Source organism: Schistocerca gregaria, chromosome 3, assembly GCF_023897955.1.
Source record: "Schistocerca gregaria isolate iqSchGreg1 chromosome 3, iqSchGreg1.2, whole genome shotgun sequence".
Taxonomy (NCBI): Eukaryota; Metazoa; Arthropoda; class Insecta; order Orthoptera; family Acrididae; genus Schistocerca; species Schistocerca gregaria.
Window position 1 is genome coordinate 761,617,868 of NC_064922.1, and position 26,572 is coordinate 761,644,439.

At 41.5% G+C, this 26,572-nt stretch overlaps 1 protein-coding gene across 2 annotated transcripts in view; it reads left to right on the plus strand.

The window, feature by feature from the left end:
• Positions 1-26,572, plus strand: part of LOC126354968 (alpha-2 adrenergic receptor-like) — a 941,700-nt gene that overhangs the window by 262,476 nt on the left and 652,652 nt on the right. The window contains exon 2 of one of the 2 annotated variants that reach the window (XM_050005050.1): positions 17,730-17,887. The exons of the other annotated variant lie outside the window; for it this stretch is intronic. Within the exon in view, the coding sequence (XP_049861007.1) occupies positions 17,730-17,762 (33 nt within the window). The 3' untranslated portion in view covers positions 17,763-17,887. Of the gene's footprint in view, positions 1-17,729; positions 17,888-26,572 lie in introns of those variants that run through there. 2 annotated transcript variants of the gene reach the window in all.

Genomic DNA, 26,572 nt, shown 5'->3' on the forward strand with positions numbered 1-26,572 from the left:
TAAAATGGAAGAGTTGATATAAGAATAAAATTCACATTTATTAGAGTTTATAAAGGCTGTAACCACTGAAAATACCATATAGTACATTTACGATCATTAGAATTTATAAAGGCTGTAACCACTGAAAATACCATATACACATATATTAACAATATATAATAAGTATACGCAACTTATCGTTAAAGCCAATTAATATAATGCTCTTGTATCCGGTTTCGAACACGGAGCGTAAAAGTGACTGGCCTTGACGTTATCTACTGCGCCACAACTTTGGCTGATTATCAGCCTCTAAATGCCATCCAAGTTCCGTCGAAAGCTCTGAACGTCGATTTCTCAAAAATGGTCAAGTATCTAAGGATAGTACGGAGACACGTATTCGCTTATTTACACTCCTCTTCCAATGAACGAAGCTCCCAGAAAATCAGGCTATGGCTCTTTCCGTGTTTTCCTTGTCAGGGGTAGGCGACAAGAGTAAAAGTCTTCCCAATGGCCTGAACTACATATTTAGTGTCGCAAGTCTGCGAGCAAGTACAGGTTAGGAAAGTTTTACGTGTTGTTCATGCGTGTATGCGAAGGCAGTTAATAAAGAGCGTTGATTATTTTGTATGTGGATTTGCAGATCGCCAATCGGTCTGCGCACACGACATTGTGAAGACTGTGGCTTTGTTATTTTGCCGGCCGGAGTGGCCGTGCGGTTGTAGGCGCTTCAGTCTGGAACCGAGCGACCGCTACCGTCGGACGTTCGAATCCTGTCTCGGGCATGGATATTTGTGATGTCCTTAGGTTAATTAGGTTTAAGTAGTTCTAAGTTCTAGGCGACTGATGGCCTCAGAAGTTAAGTCCCATAATGTTCAGAGCCATTTTTTGCTATTTTAACCCACGTTAACAGAGTGAATTAAATAAATGTAATTCATTTTCGTATCACTTGGTAATATTAACACTTAAAAAAGAAATTACAAAACTTTTAAAACTGTTTGGATCGCAAATAATATCCTGTCTTAAAATTTTGTGACTAGTTTTGTTTGTTGTTACGACCATAATTTCAACAGGAAATAAAAACAAAGGCAGAGAATTGGTTTAGATTGAATTTAATAAACAAGGATGGAAGTCGTTGTCATGACGTACATTCACTGAAATGTGAAATGATTAAATGAGTTCAAAGTGCCTAACTATATTGGTTTACATATTTTTATGAAGTTTTTTAATCGATTTACATACGTCTGAGGACGGCAACTACTTTCCGAAACAGGTAATGTGAATATTTGATATATAATAAAAATTTATGTATTATAATTACGTATTATACACATCAGTGTCAATTTCCTGTCATTCTCCTGAAACCTCTGTAGCACAGTTCTGGTCTTTTGACACGGTCAGTGGTGTTGCAGTAAGATGCCATTGATGTTGGGAAGGACATCACGCATGAAACGACAACCCCTCCCCCTCTCCCCATACACCCCCCCCCCTGCCACCGATCACCATAATCAATATGCATCAATGTCAATGGCACGATGCGTTTTAGGATTAGCTGTTCGTCTGAATGACTGAGTAACAAGATTTGATGTATCATCTTCTTTATCTTCTTCTTCATGATCCTTTTCTCCTGCACTTCAAGGTTTAGGCAATATGCCTGTCCCGACTTCACACACTTAGCTCCATCTTCTCGGCCATCCTATCTTGTATCTTGTTTAAAAAGGCTGGAATTCTGTCTTCACCTAGCCACTTCAAATGTTGTCTCCATTCTTCCCTGTATCCTTCAGTCTTCTCACTTAAATTATAAATTCTCAATTCTTGCCAAGACGTTTATGTGATCCCTTCTTGAGCAAACTTTGACAGTTCTTAGAAATCTTATCCTTGCTGACCGTTATTTTCATCTCTTTTTCTCTTCATCCAGAATTCGCGACCATAAAGTAGCCAAAGTATTGGCACTGTTTGAATTTCGTTGCTGTCCGCCTCTATAGCTCAGTGGTCACAGTGTCGCCTTGCACGTCGAGCGAGCAGGTTGCTAACTTCCGCCTGTACTGCAGCGCCACTTGCATCGAAACTACTCAGTCTTGTTGGTGCATCGGCTCGAGTCACATCGTAGTTGCGTAGCGGGGTTCGTTGTCGTTTTTTTCTTGTCGGCGGTGTTTTCCGCCCGCGGCATGGTGTCTATCAAGTATGGTGTCGCGACAGGCGTGAATGGAGGGACGAATGGAGACGTGTCGTCTTCAGCGATGAGAGTCGCTTCTGCCTTGGTGCCAATGATGGTCGTATGCGTGTTTGGCGCCGTGCAGTTGAGCGCCACAATCAGGACTGCATACGACCGAGGCACACCGGGCCAACACCTGGCATCATGGTGTGGGGAGCGATCTCCTACACTGGCCGTACACCTCTGGTGATCGTCGAGGGGACACTGAATAGTGCACGGTACATCCAAACCGCCATCGAACCTATCGTTCTACCATTCCTAGACCGGCAAGGGAACTTGCTGTTCCAACAGGACAATGCACGTCCGCATGTATCCCGTGCCACCCAATGTGTTCTAGAAGGTGTAAGTCAACTACCCTGGCCAGCAAGATCTCCGGATCTGTCCCCCATTGAGCATGTTTGGGACTGGATGAAGCGTCGTCTCACGCGGTCTGCACGTCCAACACGAACGCTGGTCCAACTGAGGCGCCAGGTGGAAATGGCAATGCAAGCCGTTCCACAGGACTACATCCAGCATCTCTACGATCGTCTCCATGGGAGAATAGCAGCCTGCATTGCTGCGAAAGGTGGATATACACTGTACTAGTGCCGACATTGTGCATGCTCTGTTGCCTGTGTCTATGTGCCTGTGGTTCTGTCAGTGTGATCATGTGATGTATCTGACCCCAGGAATATGTCAATAAAGTTTCCCCTTCCTGGGACAATGAATTCACGGTGTTCTTATTTCAATTTCCAGGAGTGTATATATATATATATATATATATATATATATATATATATATATATATATATATATATATATATGTGTGTGTGTGTGTGTGTGTGTGTGTGTGTGTATGTATGTGTGTGTGTGTGTGTGTGTGTGTGCGTGTGAGTGCGCTTAAGACAAAACCCAATATGAATATGCGATGACTAACTTTTATTTTATTGACAGATTTCTACGTTACACTACTTTGGCGTGTAGTGTTAAAAGGGACTATAGACATCAAGAAGGTTATCATATACGTTCCCTACCAGAATGTGCAGTATTATAAAGATATAATGGCAGTTCAAGAGGATTAGTGTAAAAACCAGGAACATTCCTGAATGCGCTGTGCGCTTCAGGTGCAATAAAATAGGCAGGATGTATTCCGACTACGTACCAAACATATAAAAAGTACTGTTCTATTACTTAAGAGCTTAACTCTCTTTTTACAAAGATAAGTCCTGAAATATCCTGTGAGTGAAAAACCAATTTGTTGAAGGTATTCCAGAAGATTGTTATTTAACAGAAGTTTGAGGTTTGCTGGTGTAAAACACGCGTTCGCAACATTCGGTAATTTTATCACGTCAGCCCTTCCTGTACTGTTACGCAGAATGCGACCAGATAAAGGACGTAATTTTCACACACTCGTTTGTTTCATCGATTTCTTAGTCACTGGTGTCACCAGTACTCTTCAGAAATCAGACGTCTCTCATCAGTTCGTAATTACAATTCCCGATCAGACAGGTCAACCTTCTCAGCTGCACTTTTATATAAACTAAATCAATTTGTATTACCTTCACGATTTCACTCGTACAACTCAGGACCATATTACCCTCCAAGTATTAGCCGAAGCTATACTGCATTCAAGAGTAAATTAAAGCATTATATGGTACCATTGGTTCAGATTCTACATCCACATTTACATCCATACTCCGCAAGCCACCCTTCACTGTCAACGCGCTATTTTACAAAATCAATTTCGGCTCTAGTGGTAGTCAATCTGTAAAAGGAGGAATGAATTAAAATGAAAACCAAATAATCCAACCAACTTACGGTGGTCCTCTTAAGGGCGACGAGTATATTGGTAATAAGTTCATCTCGTTGCTAAGAACGTCAGCTATGCATTTACGTTATAGTTTGTCTTGAAGCGAAACGAATTCGTCGTGATTCATATACATACATTACATTTAGACATGAGTCTTACGTAGCCTTCAAGATTATTCCTTGACTGTAATATAAACGGCCAGTCCAGTGGTTCAGATCTTCGGAACGAAAATAATTAGAACGCCAGGTAGCGAAAGGTGTGCACATCACCCCACAGGAACGGCGTGCCATATGTGACACAAACATCTAATAAACAGCATTGCGTGTTCTACACAGTATTAGATTAAAAACCTCCAGACACCTCTATGTAATGCGGAATCGACCACTTAATGCCATGCAAACTGGACCTGCCAATATCGAAGAGGGCGAGAAGCATCACAATGAAAAAGATTGCTTCAGTACTATGATAAATATTTATTCATAATCAAAATAGTTTTTCGGAGTTAAATCCAGATCTTAAGAAGCACATATTTATTTCACCATTTTTTTCAAGAACATGACCCATCAGTCTTCAAAATTTATTACAGTCCATTGTCGCGCGGTGGTGATTAACACTGAAAGATAGTCTTAGGTTTCACAATGCTTTTTATTGGCTCAAAAACGACGGGTATCACACGTATGAGGCATCTTCAGGTTATCTGGAAGTATAACGAAGAATGCACATGATAAATAATGGGGCTTTTATACTGAAAAGTGAAAACTAATGAACGTAAATACGCAAGTTGTAAAGGATAAGAAAGCACGTGAAAATGTTATAATTACAGCCAAAAAGCAGTCATCAAGCACGCCTGAAATACCCGATAAACGAACGTGAGAGATGGTATAAAAACACAAAGTGTAGCCGTCAGTCTACATCGTGCGATGTCAGTCATCTGTCATAACGGTAGAGCGTAAGACCATGGTTTTAAACTGTAAAGATGGGTTCGGAACAGTGGCCAGTCCCCTCTCACATAGTGTATACAAGGTACTGATAGTTTCAGAAGGGGCTAATGGCGCTTTTAAAGATAACCGGCACAAGGTGGCGTGAAATGCAGCTACAACAAAGCCACGAGTTTGTATCGGTTGCCTCTGCATGGCTTATGTTGCCATTCCAGGTTGGAGGTTGGTTGTGGGAAGAGACCAAACTGCGAGGTCACCGGTCTCGTCGGATCAGGGAAGGACGGGGAAGGAAGTCGGCAGTGCTCTTTCAGAGGAACCATCCCGGCATTTGCCTGGAGCGATTTAGGGAAATCACGGAAAACCTAAATCAGGATGGCCGGACGCGGGATTGAACCCTCGACCTCCCGAATGCGGTGCCATTACGATATCACTCCTATGATTCCCGGGATTGGAATGATGTTCCCTGCACTCTGCCGTATTCTGAATTGGAGTAATGGCCGCTTGATGGCTACATCTACATCTACATCTACATCCATACTCCGCAAGCCACCTGACGGTGTGTGGCGGAGGGTAACCTGAGTACCTCTATCGGTTCTCCCTTCTATTCCAGTCTCGTATTGTACGTGGAAAGAAGGATTGTCGGTATGCTTCTGTGTGGGCTCTAATCTCTCTGATTTTATCCTCATGGTCTCTTCGCGAGATATACGTAGGAGGGAGCAATATACTGCTTGACTCATCGGTGAAGGTATGTTCTCGGAGCTTTAACAAAAGCGCGTACCTAGCTACTGAGCGTCTCTCATGCAGAGTCTTCCACTGGAGTTTATCTATCATCTCCGTAATGCTTTCGCGATTACTAAATGATCCTGTAACGAAGCGCGCTGCTCTCCGTTGGATCTTCTCTATCTCTTCTACCAACCCTATCTGGTGCGGATCCCACACTGCTGAGCAGTATTCAAGCAGTGGGCGAACAAGCGTACTGTAACCTACTTCCTTTGTTGTCGGATTGCATTTCCTTAGGATTCTTCCAATGAATCTCAGTCTGGCGTCTCCTTTACCGACGATCAACTTTATATGATCATTCCACTCGAACATAGAACGCTGGGTCATCTTCGTTTGAAATAAATTATGAAATAAATATGTACCCCCTGAGGATGCGGCGCTAATGCCGAGCAAATAGTTGGATCATAAATATGTATCAGACATCTAAAGAAATCTTTTCCGTCAAAATACATTTCTACAGCCCTAGATTCAACACAATAGAGTATTTGCTGAGGGCGAGAACCATTGTGTTGTCGGCAGAGAAGCAGCAACAGCAGAATGAGTCAGTGATGTGGAACGTGAACTGACCATTGGGTGTTATCTGAGTAACAAATCCATCAGGAATATCTATGTGTCTGGTATTTGTTATTTCGGACATGTTGGAAAGAACGGGCATCATTTCTGTTTTTTGATTCGGAGGCCGGACATAGCATATGTTCAGAAAGGAGAAATTCCCACCGAAAATATTCCATCACTCCACCTTTGGTGACGTGATTTTGAAGTGCAAACACGAAGGAACAACCACAGCTGTACCAGCAGGCCTCACATATTGATGGTAGGTATCGTCAAGCATTGAGGAGGTTTGCTGTAAAAAAATCTTAAAAAAATGGTTCAAGTGGCTCTGAGCACTACGGGACTTAACATCTGAGGTCATCAGTCACCTAGAACTTAGAAACATTTAAACCTAACTAACCTAAGGACACCAAGCACATCCATGACCAAGGCAGGAGTCGAACCTGCGACAGTAGCGGTCGCGCGGTTCCAGACTGAAGCGCCTAGAACCGCTCGGCCACACCGGCCGACTGTAAAAGAGTCTCACGAAATCATTGGAATAAATAACTCCTGAGTTGTAAGAGCAGCCCAGCTAGCACCAAGTATGTAGCGACTTCAAAAACAATGGAGTACAAGGGTTTAGGGGCTTCAGTTATTCACATATTTCTGTGTTCTGTGCTAAGCGACACATGAGGTGCGACGTTACTTGAAGAGGATGATTGGAAACGAATGATGTTGAGTGGTGAATCACTCTTTACATGTGGCAATCCAATGAAAGTCGGTGTTTGACGAATGCGTGAAGAGCGTTAAGTGCCGAAAGTGACGTACAGAGGAGATGATGTTACGGTATGTAGGCGTTTTCCACGGTTAGGGTTCCCTTACTGCGATTAAGAAAAGGCTAAATACGAAACGATGTGTACACTTTTACAGCAGTGTGCTCTGATTGCAGAAGGGGAGCTGTTAGGAGTTGATTATTTGGTCAGTGTGAGAATGCACCTTGTCATAAAGGCAATGGTTTGTGAATGAATGGTTTGTGGGCAATAACATTATTGAAATGCGCTGGCGTGCCTAGATACCCAACATTATCCTATTGGAACACCTTTGAGATACGATGAAATGCCGACCCTCTCCGGACCCCGACGTCATACATCATTGCCTTCTCTGACAGGCTCTTAGAGAAGGTAGGGATGCCATTCCTCCACAGAGATTCACCCTTCTCGTTCAAAATGTCAAAATGTCCCATGCAGAGTTCAGGCAGTCACACAGGCGAAGGGTTGACATACTCCATATTAATATCCACTATGTCCATGTGTCAACTGAAATAGTGTTCTGATTGTAATGTAAACGATCAGTGTTTCAGCCCTTTGGACGAAAGTAAGTAGAAAATCAAGTGGCAGAAGGAGTGCAGACCATGCACACCAAGTCACTGGGACGACTCCAAGATGTAACATGTTCCACATGAGATAACTACCTGATAATTATCATTAAATGTTGTGTATATGTTAGCTCATTGATTTGGGGGAGGGGAGCAAACAGCGAGGTCATAGGATTGATGATGAATGTTTGTCATGCCCTTTCGAAGGAACCATCCTGACATTTGCCTGAAGTGTGTTTATAAAGAAGCATGAAATCTGTACATGTTCTAGTCCTTTTCCATGTACCTTCTTTCACATATGGATTCAACGTGTGTACTGAACAAACCTCCTTCTCTTTCTTTGTTCACCTCTTACCCCCTATGTTCGTCTATCTATTTCCTCCTGTCCAGTCACTCTCTTTGTCCATTTTCTCCATCCCCTCTCTCCAACTATGTCTGCCTCTCACCATATCCTCTACCCCTCTCTCCCTTTTCATCTCTGCACCCCCCCTCTTCCTTTTCCACCAGCCCACAACCCGCCTCATGAATTTCCCTCTTCTGTCCCCTCTCTGTCCATTTCCTCCTTTCCCACATTTTGCTTGTACCCTCCTCTGTTCACCTCAACTTTTCCCCAGTCATGCTCATCGACACATGTATCTGCGGCAGTGCAGTTCAATAAAGCAGTCTGATACTACTTAAACAACACATCTAATAAGCTGCAGACTGTACCTCAGGGACTTGAAAATCACTTATAGTCCCTGCACACAGGTCACCATGGAAAACAGGTGACAAAGCCGACTAATACTATCTGAACACAACACACTTGTCATGCTGGGCAGCCTACATGTCAAGGGCCAGAAAACTGTTTCTTACCACTAACATGTAGGCTGATCTGTAGAGCAGGTGGGTTTGACACACTGATACTGCTCCCAGAGAACACACTTGTCAAGGTGCGCAGCCTATATGCCAGGGGGTGGGAAACCACATTTGTATCTGTATTTCCTCTCCAACTGTAGTTAGGAGGTTATAAGCCCCACAGTTCTAATACTTGTCAGACCTGCTGATTCTGTACCAAATTTGGTTGAGACAGATCCAGGGGTCTTAGAGGAGATCCCAGATAAACAGACATACACACATGTATTCTGCTTTACATATTAAACAGGTGAGTGGTTCTGATTTCCTTATGCAACCCATGGAGTGAAGCAGTGTATATAATGTGCCCCACATCAAAGTAATTAAATCTAACTAGAAAAAAGCACCGACTGCCCTAATTAAGACTTCGTTGTGGCGACGTTAGCGAGATAGTTTTAAAGACTTCCCAGAGGGCGCGATGTGACGGGAAAGAGCGGTCGCGACAACTTGCGTGATGAATGAAGATTATAAGAGGCACGAGCGTGTGCCGTCGCGGCGATGGCGGAGCTGTCTGCTGCTGAGCCGGAAAGGATGAGCCGTGGGATGGAACGTGTCGCGTGAGATAACAGGAAGGATCGGGCGCGCGCCGTCTAATTACAAGCGACCCCTACTCGGCTGGGGCGCCCTCGACCTCCGCCGCCGTGGTGGTGCGGGGCGCCGGTATAAGTGGATGAACTGTGGCGGCCTGTAATCATAGCGTCCCGCCGCTGCCGCAGCCGCCACCGCCGCCGCCGGCTGCTTATGCGGTGAGCCGCCCCCGGAGTTCCCATTGTTGGCCGAAGGGCTGCCCGCATCCATCCGCAGATTGCCTGGCCGCAGCTCGAATTGCTTCCAAGCAGACCCTTCTCTGCGGGCTGAGGCTACTGTATGAAAGCATACCCAGAGGAATAACCACCCTTTCCACGTGAATCATCTTTCGGAGGATTATCTAACAAAATACACCACGCAAAACGGTATCGTTGTTGATTAACTTCACAAGGATCTAGCTAGCAAGGGGCGACAGTGGTGAGCTTTATCGGTGTTGGTGTTCTGCGTCTTTCCTTGCGGCTGGAGCAGTGTTCTGTAGCGCGGAAAATACGCAACTAGTCAATAATGGATCTGGATCAGCTAACATAAGCAGAAAAAGTCGCAGGAAATGGTCATGGAAAGTTAATGTGGGAATTATTTAGTATTTTCATCGATTGATATACATTGCAGAGCAAACGAAACTGGTGCACCTGCCTAATACCGTGTGGGGCCCTCGCGAGCACGCAGAAGTGTCGCAACACGACATGGCGCAGACTCTACTAACATCTGAAGTAGTTCTGGAGGGAACTGAGACCATGAATCTTGCAGGTCTGTCCATAAATCCGTAAAAGGGGGGAAGTGAAGATCTCTTCTGAACAACACGTTGCAAGGCATCCCAGGTATGCTCAAAAATGTTCGTATCTGGGGAGTTCGGTGGCTAGCGGAAATGTTTAATCTCATAAGAGTGTTCCTGGAGCCACTCTTTAGCAATTCTATAATTTTAGGGAATCGCATTGTCCTGCTCAAATGGCTCAAGTCCTTCGGAATACACAATGGACATGGATGCATGCAAGTGATTAGATAGGATGGTCACGCACATGTTACCTATCAGAGTTGTATCTAGACGTATCAGCGGTCCCGTATCACTCCAACTGCACACGCCCCACACCATTACAGAGCTTCAACCAGCTTGAACAGTCACCTGCTGACATACATGTTCCATGGATTCATGAGGCTGTCTCCACACACGTGCACGTCCATCCGTTAGATACAATTTGAAACGAGACTCGTCCGACCAAGCAACGTGATTCGAATTCGAGTCATCAACAGTCCAATGTCGGCTTTGACACGCCCAGGCGAGGCCTAAAGGCTTGTGTCGTGCAGTCGTCAAGGGCACAAGAGTGGGCCTTCATATCGATGATGTGAAGTTGAATGGTTCGCAGCGTTTAAATGTGCAGCAGTTTGCGGAATGGTTGCACTTCTGTCACGATGAACTATTCTCTTCATTCTCGTCTCCTGCAGATTACTTTTTCTTGGGCAGCGATGTCGTAGATTTAATGTTTTACCGGATTCCCGATATTCACGGTAAACCATGAAGCGGTACTGAAAAATCCCCACTTCATTGCTAACTCGCAGGAATAGTGTCCCAAACTCACTTACATCTTGATAACCTGCCACTGTAGTAGCAGTAATCGATCTTACAAGTGCGCCAGACACTTGTTGTATTACATAGGCGTTGCTGAGCGCAGCTCCATATTCTGCCTGTATACATATGTATACCCATGCTTACATCACTTTCTTTGTCGCTTTTGAGTATTACCCAGTACGTGAAAGGTCTGAGTCAGATAGTGATACCAATTAAATTCGTGGGGTTGTAGATGGTGTCTTGAAGATTAAATTGAGGTCAGAAACCTGTGTCTGGAAATGTAATCCAGCGACACTATACAGTCTCGAAATTACAGACGCCGACGCCTTCGGTTAGACCACCCTTTCAGCAGCAAACGTAGCTTTGTACGCTGACGGACGATAGGCGGAACGTCTCGCAATGTTATTTGTTAATTAGTGATAGCGACTGAAAGCCGTGATTACTAGTTAAGAAGATGGAACTTGTTGCTGCACAGACCGGTCCCCAGTGGGCTACTTGGGCTATTAAAAATGTTTCTGAGCACTATGGACTTGACATCTGAGGTCATCAGTCCCCTAAAACTTAGGACTACTTAAACCTAACAAACCTAAGGACATCACACACACCCATGCCCGAGGCGGTCGCGCGGTTCCAGACTGAAGCGGCTGGCTCTTGGGATATTATCCTATGTTTATTTAACATCTAATTTATGAACGTGGGGTGTTATTTAGTTGGTTGGAGGGTGGATGCTAGACACTTTGGATCAGACACTGTGTGCATCATGTAAGTCACACAGCGCCCTACAAGCCACTACTACGTTAACTGTTTCCTGCATGCACACTGCCCAGGTGGAATGAGGTATGTGCTACCATGAGCTGTCAAGTGATATCAACAATATCTAACATTCCTCTGTCCTTTAGCAAGTCAGTACCTACCATTCCGCTGTCCAGTAGCAAGGACAGGGCGTAAACGATGGAACTGCTCTGTACCTTAAACTGTAACATGGCATACAGGCGTTATGCGTCTGATCTTAGACATAGTCTTCGTGTAGAAAATAGCATCTTCCAGGAACAGCTGAATGTTATATATTGTAAACAGCAAAGAGAGAGCAATTGCGGATTATTTAAAGCCGGGGACAAAAATCGGCTGTGTCCTTCTCTCTGAGGAATTCTCGGTTTTGTGAGGATACAGTACCCCACACTAACATTATAGAAGGGGACTGTCAGGTGTACTGTACAAAAACTCTTTTGGTATAGATTTGTTGGGTTTCTAAATGTTCTCACCACAAAACGCAGTCTTTGATAAGTTCTTCCATGTGAACTAAACACTGTTTTATAGGGTAATCACAATAATTCATTGGACCTGTTTATGTACAGATGCTAGTTAGATATCTATAATTATTACTAAATTAATTGATGTAAATTAACATATAGTTCACAGATTACTAGACGACATACTGGTGTAGAATAGATGACAGCTGTATGATGTATCTGATCTGTTTTGGTACTTTGCTGACAGGAATAGCTTAGTGGTGTCAGATGTTAATATCTATGCATGTGTCTTAGCTGCGATAGACCAACCAGTGGTTTAAATTACGGATTGTCAAACATATTTTAGCCACTCAATAAAGTGTGTGCTGTATTTTGCACTGCATCTCAAAACTGTGTGTGATACGTACAATAGACCAAATTGTACTTAATTTAAAGGTCATTATATACATTTTAGACACCTGTCATCTTGAGTGCTGCACTTAAAGCAAAGTGGTAGAATTGCGGAGGGATCAGGGGCAGGGTAACATAATAACATTTTCTACTGTCAGTCACGATTTTCATTTTTAAATATGGAATATATAGCACGCCAGATGTGTTAAACATCAAACTACATAATGTGTACGTCGAATAAATTTTGTAAGCACATACTGTCAAATAAGATCGAACTACATTGAATGAGAGAGATAACTTCACATATGTACACTGTAATGTGTAGCAGATGAAAGATTCTATCATGTTACAGAGATCAATGACGTATCAAACAATTTGTGCTCATTGCAGCCTCTATGGGTCAAGCATTTTATAGCTTGCAACCAAAGAGCATTGATAGCTATATAGAAGAATCTTCTGGGATAGTATCTTAGGATGGTGGAATGTTAAGAATGTCTAATTCCTGGTGATATTCCAAATAACTAAGGAGCTACAGACTATCCAGTTATAATGTTAGAGAGTTTTTAAGTGTAGCACTGATGCCCACTGACTCCATACAGCAGTCAAACCAAATAATGCCTGAGAAGGAGAGCACAGTTGCTCAGAGAGATTATTATATCCTCCTGTGGTCCGGTAGAGTAGTTAATGTGTGTGTATCCAGATGTTCTGCTTCCTGCTCGTAGAATAGCGTAGCACCCAGATGGCAGTCATGTATCAGGGGTTGTGGTGAGTGAGAAAGGATGCCTCATGAGGAGTGTATCTGGATTCGACTAGAAGCGTGGCAAAAACGTGGTATGTGTGGACAAGAGTTATCCTCATCAAACAGCACCATCATACTGTTACATAAGAGGTATCTCATGTGGACTTGACTACAGTTGTGCCATCAGAGCTCCCTGACTTACATCTGGCTGTCACCAGTTGGTGCCCCACATAATGAAACTAAGAGAAACAACTCTCTACCCCTCCAAATCATTGGAAAATGGACTTCTCCTCAGGTCGACGCCATATGCGCCAACGATGGTCATCCGTATTAGTGCAGAATCGTGATCCATGGCTAAGCACATTTCGGTAGCCCATGCTTCTCAGCCATGGCGACACACAGAACACAACCGTTTGGGCTGTGGTGTCGATTGGAACGTTGAAAAATAATATACCTGCCCGTACGGTCTCAAACAGTCTAACATTGGCCAACTGAAATGCCTCACAAACCTTGGTATCACACAAGTCCATCAGACAGCAAGGTGATGCCAGTTTTATTGTCAGGTGGTGGTTACGTTGTCTGACAGGAATCTGCGATGTTTCCGAGTCCACAGTTGCCATTTAACATCTGAGACTTTTCTCGTTCCAAGCCAGTAACAACACTAATCACGAACCTCAATGATGCACTATTTTGGCCATTGTACTTTTCACAGAGAAAGTCAACACTAAAAATTGACATACTTGCCGATGCTTTTCCTGTACATAGTTAGACTCACATCCGACCATATCTTTAGTGTACTTCAGTGTTTATGCTGGACAGTGAATAGTCGTAACGTTTCCAGGTGTTAAATAAGTAACAACACCAGCAACTGGGTATGATTCAAAGCATTGTTCTCGATCGATTCAATACAAAGACTGCCTTGCCGGTGCTATGACAATTTATTTTATTACAGTTAATTCGCAATTAGAGATGTTCTTGGATTTTCTAAAGCTTCCAAACTGTTTATACCAATTTGGTGTTTGATTACTTCCTTTAAATTTTTTGGTTGTCCACCGTATGCTAGTGGCTGGATATTCTGGTACTTCGCCCTTATTCATGTCAACTTTTGCTTGAATAAGGCATGATAATCTAAATTAGTCAACAGTGGAAAATACACATAATTACCGTTGTTGGAGAATATGTCGTTTCGATTGTGGTACGTGCCTGACGCACAGTAATTTTGTGCATATTCTGGATTGTGCTACCACATGTGTCAATGTTTGATATCACCTCAGCTGCTGGTAAGACCTGCTTTAATTTCCACTATATCTGTTTTTATCGAACACAGGCATACATTAGCAAAAGTACGTATTAGAACATTTAAGAAATCGTTACATTACAATAGTTACTGGTGTTTTGGACCTTGCCGACCGAATTGGTACAAATGGAAACACTGCGAGTAGTAGTAGAATTATTTTTCTGCCTAAGTGCAATAGAACTTCGATGGATATTAATTAAAGATTTACCTTTTTCTCGATCTGGTCGACGCCTACCACAACGGTAGTTTGCCAGAGAGTCATAGAATTCTAAGAGTCCTCGTTTGTTTACAAGAAAGGCTACGTGAGGTATTCTTATACATTGTTGCAAAATATTAATATCTCATATTAATATCTCGTCTGAAGGCTACTCCATTCATCGCTTTGTTCACGTTAGAGCAAATACAAATTATTAATAGAAGCTATTTACTACCTGAGAAAGTGGCAGAAACCTTTATTCCGTGACCTCTCGATGTTTCTTAGTATTGGCGATGTTGTCTTAGCAATACCCATTAATTTAGTTGCAGATTTTTTCAGTTATTCTTTTGTATGTAATATCTTCCCTTTTAGGAGATTTGAAGGTTTGAAATAAAACGACGACTCAAAGACTCGTCATTCTATGTTGTTTCAGAACGTCTGACATACAACATCTGGATAATGATCTTGGGTACAGAAAACAGTCGTGGTCTTTAAAACAAAGGTATAAGTACAACTGGGTCTGCTATTTTGTTTCATGTAAATGCTACAGTAGCGGAACCGGCTTTGGCTTGTGTGTGTGTGAAAACGTATGGGATTTAACTGCTAAGCTTACACACTACTTAACCTAAAGTATCCTAAGGACAAACACACACACACACACCAATGCCCGAGGGAGGACTCGAACCTCTGCCGGGACCAGCCGCACAGTCCATGACTGCAGCGCCTTAGGCTTTGGCATGCTCCATATGCTGGACTGGAAACTGATCTGTATTTTGTTAATGATGCTGCCGCCATTTCATTGTAATATCTCTTATTTTATTACTACAGATTGCAGATTTCGGGCTTAGGCCATTGTCAAATACAAAAACTGAAACAGACAATTGAAGTACGAGGGTTGCGCAGGAAGTAATGCACCACACTCTTTTCCTTCATCAATGCTTTATTGAACATAATGAGACTTCACGCGCGAATGAATGGTGTTTTATCTACACAGCCTATTTTTCCACGTAATTTCCATCCCATTCTATGGCCTTCCTCCACCGCGAAACAAGGGCGTGCATGACCTGCTGGTACCAATCCTTGTCCTGGTGGTGGAGCCAGTGATACACTGTGTAAAGCACTTCCTCGTCGTTCTTGAAATGTCTTCCACGAACGGCGTCCTTCGATGGCTCAAACAAGTGGAAGTCCGAGGGGGATAGGTCAGGTGTGTCAGGTGTGACAGCCATGGATTTTCTCCCCGACCGCTGCAAATCGAAGAACCGCCTTTCGATGACCTCACCCTCCGTGGGCTGCGGCTAATGGTGCTTCTGTCGACAGCAAATGCTCCATACACTTTGCACAAGTGTTTGTGAAAACTCCCACAGTTTCATTCTCTGCAGTGAGAACTTCAAAGACGGCACATTGCTTGTAATGTACATCGCCTACAAAGGCCATTTAGAAAGTGTCCAGCAGCTACGTTGTGTGTCGTAAGTGACGGAAACTTGGCGCGTTCACTCAGGAGACTTCAAATACTACATTTGTACTGTGTTGTATTCGTAGCATTGTTTTCCGCTGAGATAAAAAATGCGGTGCATTACTTTCTGGGAATCCCTCGTATAAATCATAAAAGCGAGAAGCTGGGTGACCATAACCACCAGTGTAGAAACTTCATGATTATTTACCTTATTTATGTGTCAAAAGACATCAGAATGGTATGAAGTAAAACTTCTTGTCAGAAAAGCATATTTGGTCATAATGTCCATATTTGTCGTTAGTAAAAGTGAGAACATCTCTAAGATGTCTAAACAAGTTGCAGACTCTCATTTCTGAACCCTATGTCACAGATGTTATACGACACTGCTAACCAATACAAATATGTGCACACCACTGGTTCTGTGTCTGTGTCTCAACACGATCTTCCAAACATCCCCAAGGGACATCACAATTTGCACAACACAATCTGTGACGTATTAGGCAACATGGCAGCTAAAATCTTTATTTTGCGTAGTAAATACATTATCTTTGCATAAATTGGTGCACGACATTGTTTACTGTATATGAAGTGGAGGCCCAGTATTGAAGTTCACATGTAACCATCGTGAAGTGTCTTATGATAATGTATTTGTAACAAACATGGACATTTTTACCTCATAACATAATTAATAATGCAAAACATGGTGCACAATATAGGCAAATTGTAATATGTATCGCTACAAATTGCAACAGCAGGATGCAAAGGTTCCCAGAGTCCCTCACATTAGCACAATCAACCAAGGAAGCCACAATGCAATCGTGAAGAACTGTTGGAAAGGGGGAAGAAATACAGTTGCAGCTAGGCAGCCATCAGAACATGAGACATTTTTCAGACTGGATATGGTTGGCAATGATGAGGGTGGGAAGGAAGGTCGGGATTGAGATGGAGGTGATAGACTGAGGAAGTGGGTGCTCAAGGAGGGTGGGGGGCAAAATTAATAAGGTTACTGGACTCAGACCCATACCATCTGACAAACATAAAAAACTTCCGTAGAGTCAATGTTATTAAACCTGGTGAAATACAAATGATATATGTGTGTACCATTATCTGTAACCTGCATTGTTAAACTCTTGAGCATGTGCTTCGTTTACAAGTACATCACAATTTGCATATGAATTAAGCAAATAGCAAAATTTCATAAGAAAGATAAATTTACAATATCAAGTATTTTCTCGAATGTAAAACAATACTTCTTCAGTTATTATCAATATCAATACGTTCAGTGGTTAAATCAGCCAATTATTCTTTAAACTAGTAACATAAGAGAAAGGCTGTATGATGAAATAATACTAAATACTTTCTATGGATTTTGTATTGTATTAATGCAATCATTGTTTTGTGAATACAGTAAGTTAAAGATTTGTTGTGGAGGGGAGGGGGTTAGGTGGGTGGATCGGAATGATAGAGGTTGTAGGTTGAAAAGGAGGTAGATAGTTTGAGGATGCAGATAGTGAAAGGGTTTAAGCAGGGTTAAAGTAATATTTATAAATTATCAGAAACACATTCACATATTCCAAACACATTTGCTAACTCTTACTCCGTACTTTGTTAGGTTATAGGTACGTGCAAGTTGCTGCATTGTATTTGTCTGAAGGATCTATGTAAAATAATATCAGTATACTCATTCTTACGAAAAGTAGTAACGAGGCTTTACGACGCCGAAACAATTTAGTAATTCATTTCTTGTTTGTTTGCAGGTAATGTCTGCTGCCCTGCTGAAACGGTGTTAACTGTTTGATGTACGTACGTATGAGTAGACTACCTTCTTATCAAATAGGTATAAAGCCATTTTCGATATCGGTACTAACCCACCGTATTATTAATTTTTGTTGTCAGCTAAACAGGTCTGCTGTCTCCTCACTTGGACTTCTATAATCTTTTAATGCCTATCTTGCTCAACAACTTTTTTCATCCAATAGAGTAACTATTGGACTTGCATGTAGCTAATCAATAACCATGTAATTTATTAATAACTTCCTGCGTTTGCTATACCCCATACGTTTCACGTTAACACACAAGTATGAACATACACATTTACACGATGAACGCTGACAACAAATCACTAACGTAGAATGATAGTGATAATAGCATATTTTATGTGCAGTTAATGCGAGTGTAATGTTATCAATGAATCAGTATCTGTATTAATGCGTTTTTTTCGGGTACTCTATAGCCGATTTATTCATGACATGGAAGATAAAATCATAAAACATTCGTGTTATTATGTGCCCTCTATAAAATATACAATCTGTGTTCAAACATTTTTCTCATAAGTAGCATGCTTCAACTACATATACAAATCTTGTATGGTGCTAGAACGCATGAGCAGCTACAATGTTTGTGTACACTATTGAAGTTGGACTGGCTACCGTTGTTTGAGTTTATTTTCAAAGCCTTTTCACTAAAAGTGTAGTTAAACGTTTATTATCCCGTTTCCTGCTACATAAAACTGTTTTAATGTGTAAGTAATATAATTGTTAAATGATTTAATGATGACTGAGATTTTAGAAGTCACGATAAGTTTTGTTAATGTTCTGGCTGCTTTCAGAGATGTGCGAGGCCTCCAAAGTTTTTAACAGTTGAGCATTTGCTGTGTTCGTGTCTCTGTACTAGTTTCGACGCCAATACCGCGAGTGACAACACTCTTTATTACATAGACAAAGTTTCGCTTTAACTCCTTCTCGTTGCGATATTCCTTCAGCACTCATCTCAGCGTTTCACAATCTAACCATTGCTTCAAAATAAATCTTTCTTTCCCATTCCATAAACCAGTCATCGACTAAGGTGCTTCCATCAACTTCACTGCATCTTTTTGCTTTCATCTCACAACTTTTTTCCATCTGCTTACCTCAACTAAAAGCCACAGATATTAATTTTGACCTCACGGTCATAGTATTCAATGAAATCTATCAAGAATTTTACATCGCATGTATGTGTACGTTGCAATAAATTAACATCGTGCTAAGGTACCGTGAAAGGAAAATGTTTACAGATAATGTTTCCTACTTCGGGATACACCGATATTTTACATTTTTATGAATAAGGTTGGTGATTAGGTAGGGAGTAACATTACACTGGAATCAGAAACACCTTACGAACCAAAACAAATTAGCAGATATATTTTAAATACGACTAGTCTCTCCGTCACACTCCCAATTACTGGAATTACTACGCCAAATTGTCGTAGCACGCCGCTATTGCAGTGACAACCAAATGGCGTAACTCATCTCCTCTTTATCAACCGCCTGTGCCTCTTCGCTACGTTTGCTGTAGTGGCGTACTACGTTTCGACGATCTGTGTACATACGAGGACTGTAGATATGTTCCTGCCGACAAAGAAACAATTAATTTCACATATAATTTTGGTGTGACACTTAAAACGTAAAGACCACCTGAGGAAGTCTAGCACTTAAACTAGGAAATAGATCACTAGGACGAAGTAGCAAAAATAGACTGTACCATATCCTGTTGCAAGTGGAAAATTGATTTTCAAGAAGCCCACCCTTCTACTTCAACATTTAAAGCAATAACCTCGAGCAACAGTAATTTTGCGTCTGGCATAGTTTGTTATCCACAGCCTTGCTAAAATGGACGGGAGACAAAACTTCGGAAAAAGAGAAAAAAATCTAAAAAGGTCGTCTTGTCTATGTATATAACTGTTGTTCCCTTTAAAAAGTGAAATGAACAGCAATTATGTTCCTCAATAAGGTTAATTTTATATTTCGTTGTGATGCTATCAGAGAGCTGAGAACTGAACAGGCAGTCCACACAAAATCAGCGGAGGTCCTCCAACTTTGTAAAGATATTTCAAAATATATGTAGGTGTGTAACATTTAAAGATCGTACACTCATAAGAAAGAAAATATTCTCAAAAAAGGATCAATGCTCTGTGAAATAATTTATCTAAAGACAGACAGCGAAATAGACTGGAGAAACATTTCACGCGGCTTTAAACGACTCTCAAAGTCAGTACAGCAAATGAGGTAGCGACTGACTTTCCAATAATACCTCAGCCGGTAAAATATTTCACCGCTTGACTTCACGTAACAAAATTACATGCAGGTAAAGCGAAATTCCCATGACAACAGACGATCCTACGTCTACATTGTCCACCAATTTTTCTCTAGTACTGTTTAAAATTCCAAGTTAAATATTTAAATACTCAATTGGGACCTAATTTGCTGTATATGATTTCCAACATCATTCAAAGTTACATCAGACGTTTCTCTAATCTATTTCATTTGCTACTTTCAGAGAAATCATTTCACAAAAGATTTGACCATTCTTTTTAATTGTTTGGAAGTATTTTGGTATTTAACATCACGCCACTGTAATTCCAAAAGCAGCTTGGACCTGAAGAGATGAACTTCATGAAATTTTCTTTACATTGATAACACAGCAGCCTTAAGTGAAATATTTCAATTTTCTCTCATATTAATAATTAACATCATCTTATCTGCCCTTATAGCTTCCAAGCAATAATATTTCTTTCTTTGTAAAACTTGATCTCATGCTCTTCTTTATGATACCTAATATGTCTTTTTCGAACTCTTCGATTGGCAATGAAATTCGAGCAAAGATCTATTGTGTAGATCTATTGGAATTTGATTACATGTACTCCACTACAATGCTTCAAAAACTGTTTAGGGTCACATCAAAGCACATGCTGAAGTGTGGACATTCTCTTCAGACTTAGTATTTTAGCTGATGATGGCCTAAAAAGCAAAAGCCAGTTCACAAGAAAATATGTAATAAAAAGGTATTACTGGGGAATGTTAAAACCGTGTTTTTAGTTTTATTGTGTCTATTTTTCTCCAAACATCGACGGAATATTCCATAAATGCTGTGATGAAACGGTATATTAAATGCGTGAGTTAGAACTGTAGTAGTTGTCAATGTACGTATACAAAAGCCATCTGCGGTCTGTTTTATTCACTAATAACTCTGTGCTACACTGACGACAAGAACCACCTGACTGCTGTTTAAGAGTACTACTCCAGATACAGTAAAAGTCTGCTGGGTGGATCTACTTGTATTTGGTAGAGATACGTTATTTAAATGCCACTTAGAGATGAAAGTGTTATCGTTCCATTCTTTTGTAAGAATATATTATAATAATACTGCGTGGATGTATATGAATATATTGTAAACCGTTTTTCTTATAAAAGACAGAAAGCTAAATGAATTGTCTTGAATGTATTCAGTATGTTGAAACCAGCACATATTCATTAAGATTTCACTGGTGACGAATGGCAGTACGTGTATCTCGACACAGATACTATGGCAATCTGAAAAAGAGAGAGTGAGGGAGAAGTGATATATATATACGTGTGTATTATAAAACCCTTCCCTCAAAAGTATTTTTCTTTGTCATACTTCATCTTGGTTACCACAGATAACGTGTCACTGTACTAAGACTGCAGTACATGTGAGGTGCCTATTTGCTTCCAATGCGTAAGTTGCAAAAGGGGTCACAAATATGCAGTCTTGTATAGTTGTCCCCTACGCAGAAAACAGCATGCAGGTCGTGTATCTGTAATATTGAGGCTGTAAGAAACTCTTAGAGAGGACACGGTGTTTTAAAAGTGATTAAATTTCCAATCAGTTTGTACATACGGTATGCCACCCGCGTTTTATTAGCAGAACTCTAGAAACATTCCACTTTAGAGTGACAAATACTTTCCATTCTTCAACAAAGTAATGAGCTGCGTATTTCTGTAATTACAATTACACTCTTCTCAACTAGATATTGCAAGTTAAGTCTTAACTGATACCGCAGCAGACAACATGTCTCTCCTCTGAGGCTTCCCAACCAGCTCTCAAATTTACAAACTAGACGTTGAGAATTAAGTCTTAACTGATTCCGCGTAAGACAATATGTCCGTCCTCCGAGAATGCCGAATGATCTCATGTTACAGCCGAAGCACTCCGCCCACTATCAAGTTAGGCGTGATCCGAAGATCACTGAAGTGCTTGTCTGCATTTTCGTTATGCAGTTGTTTATTATTCTCTTGCTTATTAACACGTGTGAAATAATGTAATGATAGCATGCTCCCGAGAGATGTTTCAGTTTCAAATTGAAGTAAGTTCGCTGATTAATTTTGCTAATATTAAAAATTTATTGCTATCATTTTGGCACTCAACTTCCGAACGCAGCAGCCAATCGCGGAGAAGGACCACAATTTACGCGGCCTTTCTAACGATACCCGTACCTAACAAGCCATTTGTCATCGCTACCTCACACCACATTATGTCATCTAGCCACAGCTGCCTCCTCAACTTAAGTGAAAAGAGCTCTGTGTAGCCAAATATGATGGCTGCAAAGCCATAAATGTTACAATAATTTGGGTTCTTTTTACTCAGTACTGTTTTACACTGTTGTGATCTCTCACATAACGCTTCTTAAAACTTAATAATAATAACGATTTATCTTTGCATCCTGACTTCATATTCATCTGTTGTCACGAACTAAAATACATCATTTTCAGTTTATCTGCCGATAGATGTAAAAATATAAGAAGCTACCTACAAACATTAATTACACAGCTGGGAAGTGTGAAAGCTGTAGAAAGAAAGGGGGTGAGAAATGTGTGTCCAGCATAAGAAGATACTGTGCAATCGACAAATAATCACAAAGAACTAGTCAGGTACCAGTGAAACTTCCTGGCAGATTAAAACTGAGTGCCGGACCGAGACTCGAACTCGGGACGTTTGCCTTTCGCAGCCAAGTGCTCTATCACTGGCAGAATTGAAGCTGTGAGGACAGGTCGTGAGTCGTGCTTGGTTAGCTGAGATGGTAGAGCACTTGCCCGCCAAAGGAAAAGGTCCCGAGTTCGAGTCCAGGTCCGGCACACAGTTTTAATCTGCCAGGAAGTTTCATATCAGCGCACACTCCGCTGCCGAGTGAAAATCTCATTCTAGAGATATCAGTGACTTTGAAGTTCAAGCCATTAGTATATTTTAGAAGTCATTGTGGAAGTTTACAGAGCGTTAGTGCTACTGAACTACATTTTAAACATCAGACTCTCGCTTTACAAAATGGCATCCCGCTGGTCTAATGCACTGACAGAACTGCTATTTATATCGATATTTAGAGATGTTACTCGTATTAACTTATAGAAGAGTTAGGTTACCATAGTTTTACTTTACAGGTTTCTTTCTTTTGTAACACAGCTATCTTTTGATAACATCTTTCTTATATGAAGTGCAACAACTGATACTTAGTTTCAATACATGCTTCATTATAGTGGACTGAGTTATTTCTGAGGCGTACCTACAAAACGAAGGATGTAGAGACTTTACAAGTTTGTACCATTTTACTTAATACTAGTTCTCGTTGGCCTGTAAAAAAGTATGGAGTATAATTGCCTCTTATTTTCACTGACTACAATTTCTGAAATTTATATTGAAGTTTATTAGTTAATTATGGAGCAACAGAAGAAAAGCTAGTGCCCAACCCGCTACTGTCTGACTGTCTTACTGTCTCGGTTTACACGCGTGCTTGCAATTACCTGAGCATTTGGAGTGAATGAATATTTGTAATGTACAAATATTTTACCGGTTTTAGACATTCACTGTTAAATGGATAGTGAACTAGAAAGAGATCTGGTGTGGCATCACAATGCCTTCCCCTTCTCACACCGACACTGTCATACTCTTCATCTTAGTGTTAATACAACGTAGTCCAGTTAAAAGTTGCTCGGACGGATGGATGTGATTGGATGCGAACGCATGCGCATAGCCACACATAGTGACGCTCACCCGACGTTTACGCCCGCCACATGTTTCACACCAGTTCGAGCATCGTGCAGGCTGTGTCAATGTAAGTGGAGCAGTGCAAAGGGGACGATGGTAGTAACAGTGGAGCAGCCGGTATTCGTTGTGGAAAGTTATGTGACAGCAAAGTAGTGGAAGCTCTGAGAAGTTTAATTGTGTCTAAGTGTCAGCGAAGAGTGTCACGCAACGCTTAGTCCGAAAACGACGTCAGAAAGGATCTGTTTTGAACACATCCAAAAACATTTAGAAACGTGCCCACACAGCAGAAAATATTGCTGCATTCACCAAAAAATATTTTAGAATCTTACCAAATCCACCAGATACCTGTTGAAACAGACCAGAATATCACGTTGACCATAAGGACATGCCCATGCATCTCTCCCGAGTGTTTGCTGTTCATGCAAAGCGCCTCAAATAGTGTGAGATACTGTTCACTCAGGTAACAATGAGTGGCTTGGACATGAATCTGTTCTATACGTCTGATGAAGCCTGAGTTCACCTGAATGGTTACGTGAACTCACAGAACCACAGATTCATGGCAGCAGAGAATCTGTATATCTTCCAGGAAACACCACTGCATTATCAGAAGGTTTCATGTGCATTGTATGCACGTCACATTATTGGTCCCAACTTCTTTCATCAAATGCTGACTTCGACGCGTTACATGGCCAACATTTTGAAAGTATTTTTGGCAACGTTAAAGAAGGAGGAAAAGAACTATAGTTACTTCCAACAGGATGCAGCAACTGCCTATACAGCCAGCCGAACCTCGGAGCACATTGACACAATCTTCACACCTGACACTGACAGAGTTGTTAGCAGAGGTCAGTATTGTAGCGACCCTGGCTGGCCACCCAGATCACCTGTTCTATGACTGTGCGATTACTTTGTGTGGGAAGTCCCCAAGTATGTGGTGTACCGCAACAACCCTCGTCGTCTTCAACACTTCCAGCAGAACATTTTGGACGAGACTGCAGCAATTCCAGCAGTCCAGCTTCGATCCGCTTCCAGCAGTTTGCTGACCGAGGCCAAAAAGTGCCAAGGTCCCGTGGCGGTTACTTTGAACATCTGCTATAGTCAGGTCCTTTCCTCTGCTGTCCTTTTTTGTAGCCGGTAACTCTGTTCTCCAGCCACTTTTATTTGTTCCACCCTGTATTATCTGTAGCAGTGAATGGTGTTTTCAACTCGATGCGCACAAGCAACAGCCGTGTGTGCTCGCTGCAGGATCGCGGCTTAAGAAATCTTTTCATTAAACACACGGCGGCACTGCAACGACAATCGTGCAGCATTGCCAGATTAGAAGTTCACCAGTGTGGACGTAGACCGTAGGAAGCAGGAACTGTTTGCGTTCTAGTTTATGAGTACATCAAGAAACGCGAAAGCCAATTTTGGACTCACTCACTGGTTAGTTCACAGCTGCTGAAAGGATCATGCATATCAGTGTTTATAGATTTAAGAGAAGATGAAAGTAAATTCTTTAGTTATTTTCGGATAAGTGTAAAGTAGTTTAATTAGTTAACAGTAAAACTACAATCATCCATTAAAAGCATTGACTGTGCGATAAAACTTTCAGTGCCACCCAGTCTAATCCCACTAATTATGTAGCGAGACTTTACACCCGAACTTCCCTCTTCTACAAGAAACGGATCTTTAACCGCTGGATAAGTCATGAGTGGAGATATGTAGAGTGCGCATTTGGCATTCTAACAAATAAATGGAGAATATTTCACAGAACTATCGATTTCAAGCTTAACTATACTGTTAACATAATAAAAAGTTACCGTGTCCTTCACAACTGCAGCCGCTCCAGAGATAGTTTTAACTGAGAAGACTCATTAAGTATACAGAGTCTCCGTAATTTGGATATGAAACACTTCATCTCAACGAAGAATTTCACAAAACAGTAGAAGTAATACTGTCGGCTATTACTTCATAGGAAACGTTGACTAAGCACTGTGGCAAGACACATGTATTTAAATCTCGTCGATAACAATCATAGTGAACACACTATTACTTCACTGCCGAACGTGAAAGATTGTTTCAATTTATATCAATATTGTAATGCGTAATTATGTATTTCCTGTGTACAGTAAGATAAAGTATTGATTATTTGAAGTTTCGAATACAATTAATTTTAAACTGTTAGAATTACCTAAATATTCGTTCATTCAGCTGAAACGGCTCTCGCCAAAATGCAAATGCAGTTTTCTTTGGCCACATTCGAAGAAAAACGCCGCCATTAGAATACAAACACGAAATCCAGGGTGTATCAAAACGAACCATCCGGTTAAAAAAAATTGCAACTGTTATTTTATTTGAGACATGAGCATCAACAACGTACTGTTGGAAAGAGCCGACTCTCGCATTGTACATGGGTCCCGCTAGCTAGCAGCAGTGTGTGCCCATTTCAGTCCTAGTGAAAAAGGTGTCAGTAAAAATGGTGTCCGGACAAGAGAAAGCGTTTTGCGTTCTACGTTTTGCGCAGTGCGGGTCAGAAATAACTGTTCCCCGTGACTTTCGCACTAAGTATGGTATCGATCCTCCTGCTGCAAAGAGCATTAGACGACGGCGTGAACAGTTCCGAGAAACAGGTTGTTTGTCTAAGGCAAACCGCCGGCCCTTCCCGTAGTGTCTGACACAGACGTCCATCACATATGCCAGAGTTACACAAGGAATCGGCAGATATCCGTTCGCCATGCAGCACGACAGCTCAACATGCCCCGGATGTCCGTCTTGCATGTGTTGCGTCGACATTCACACATGA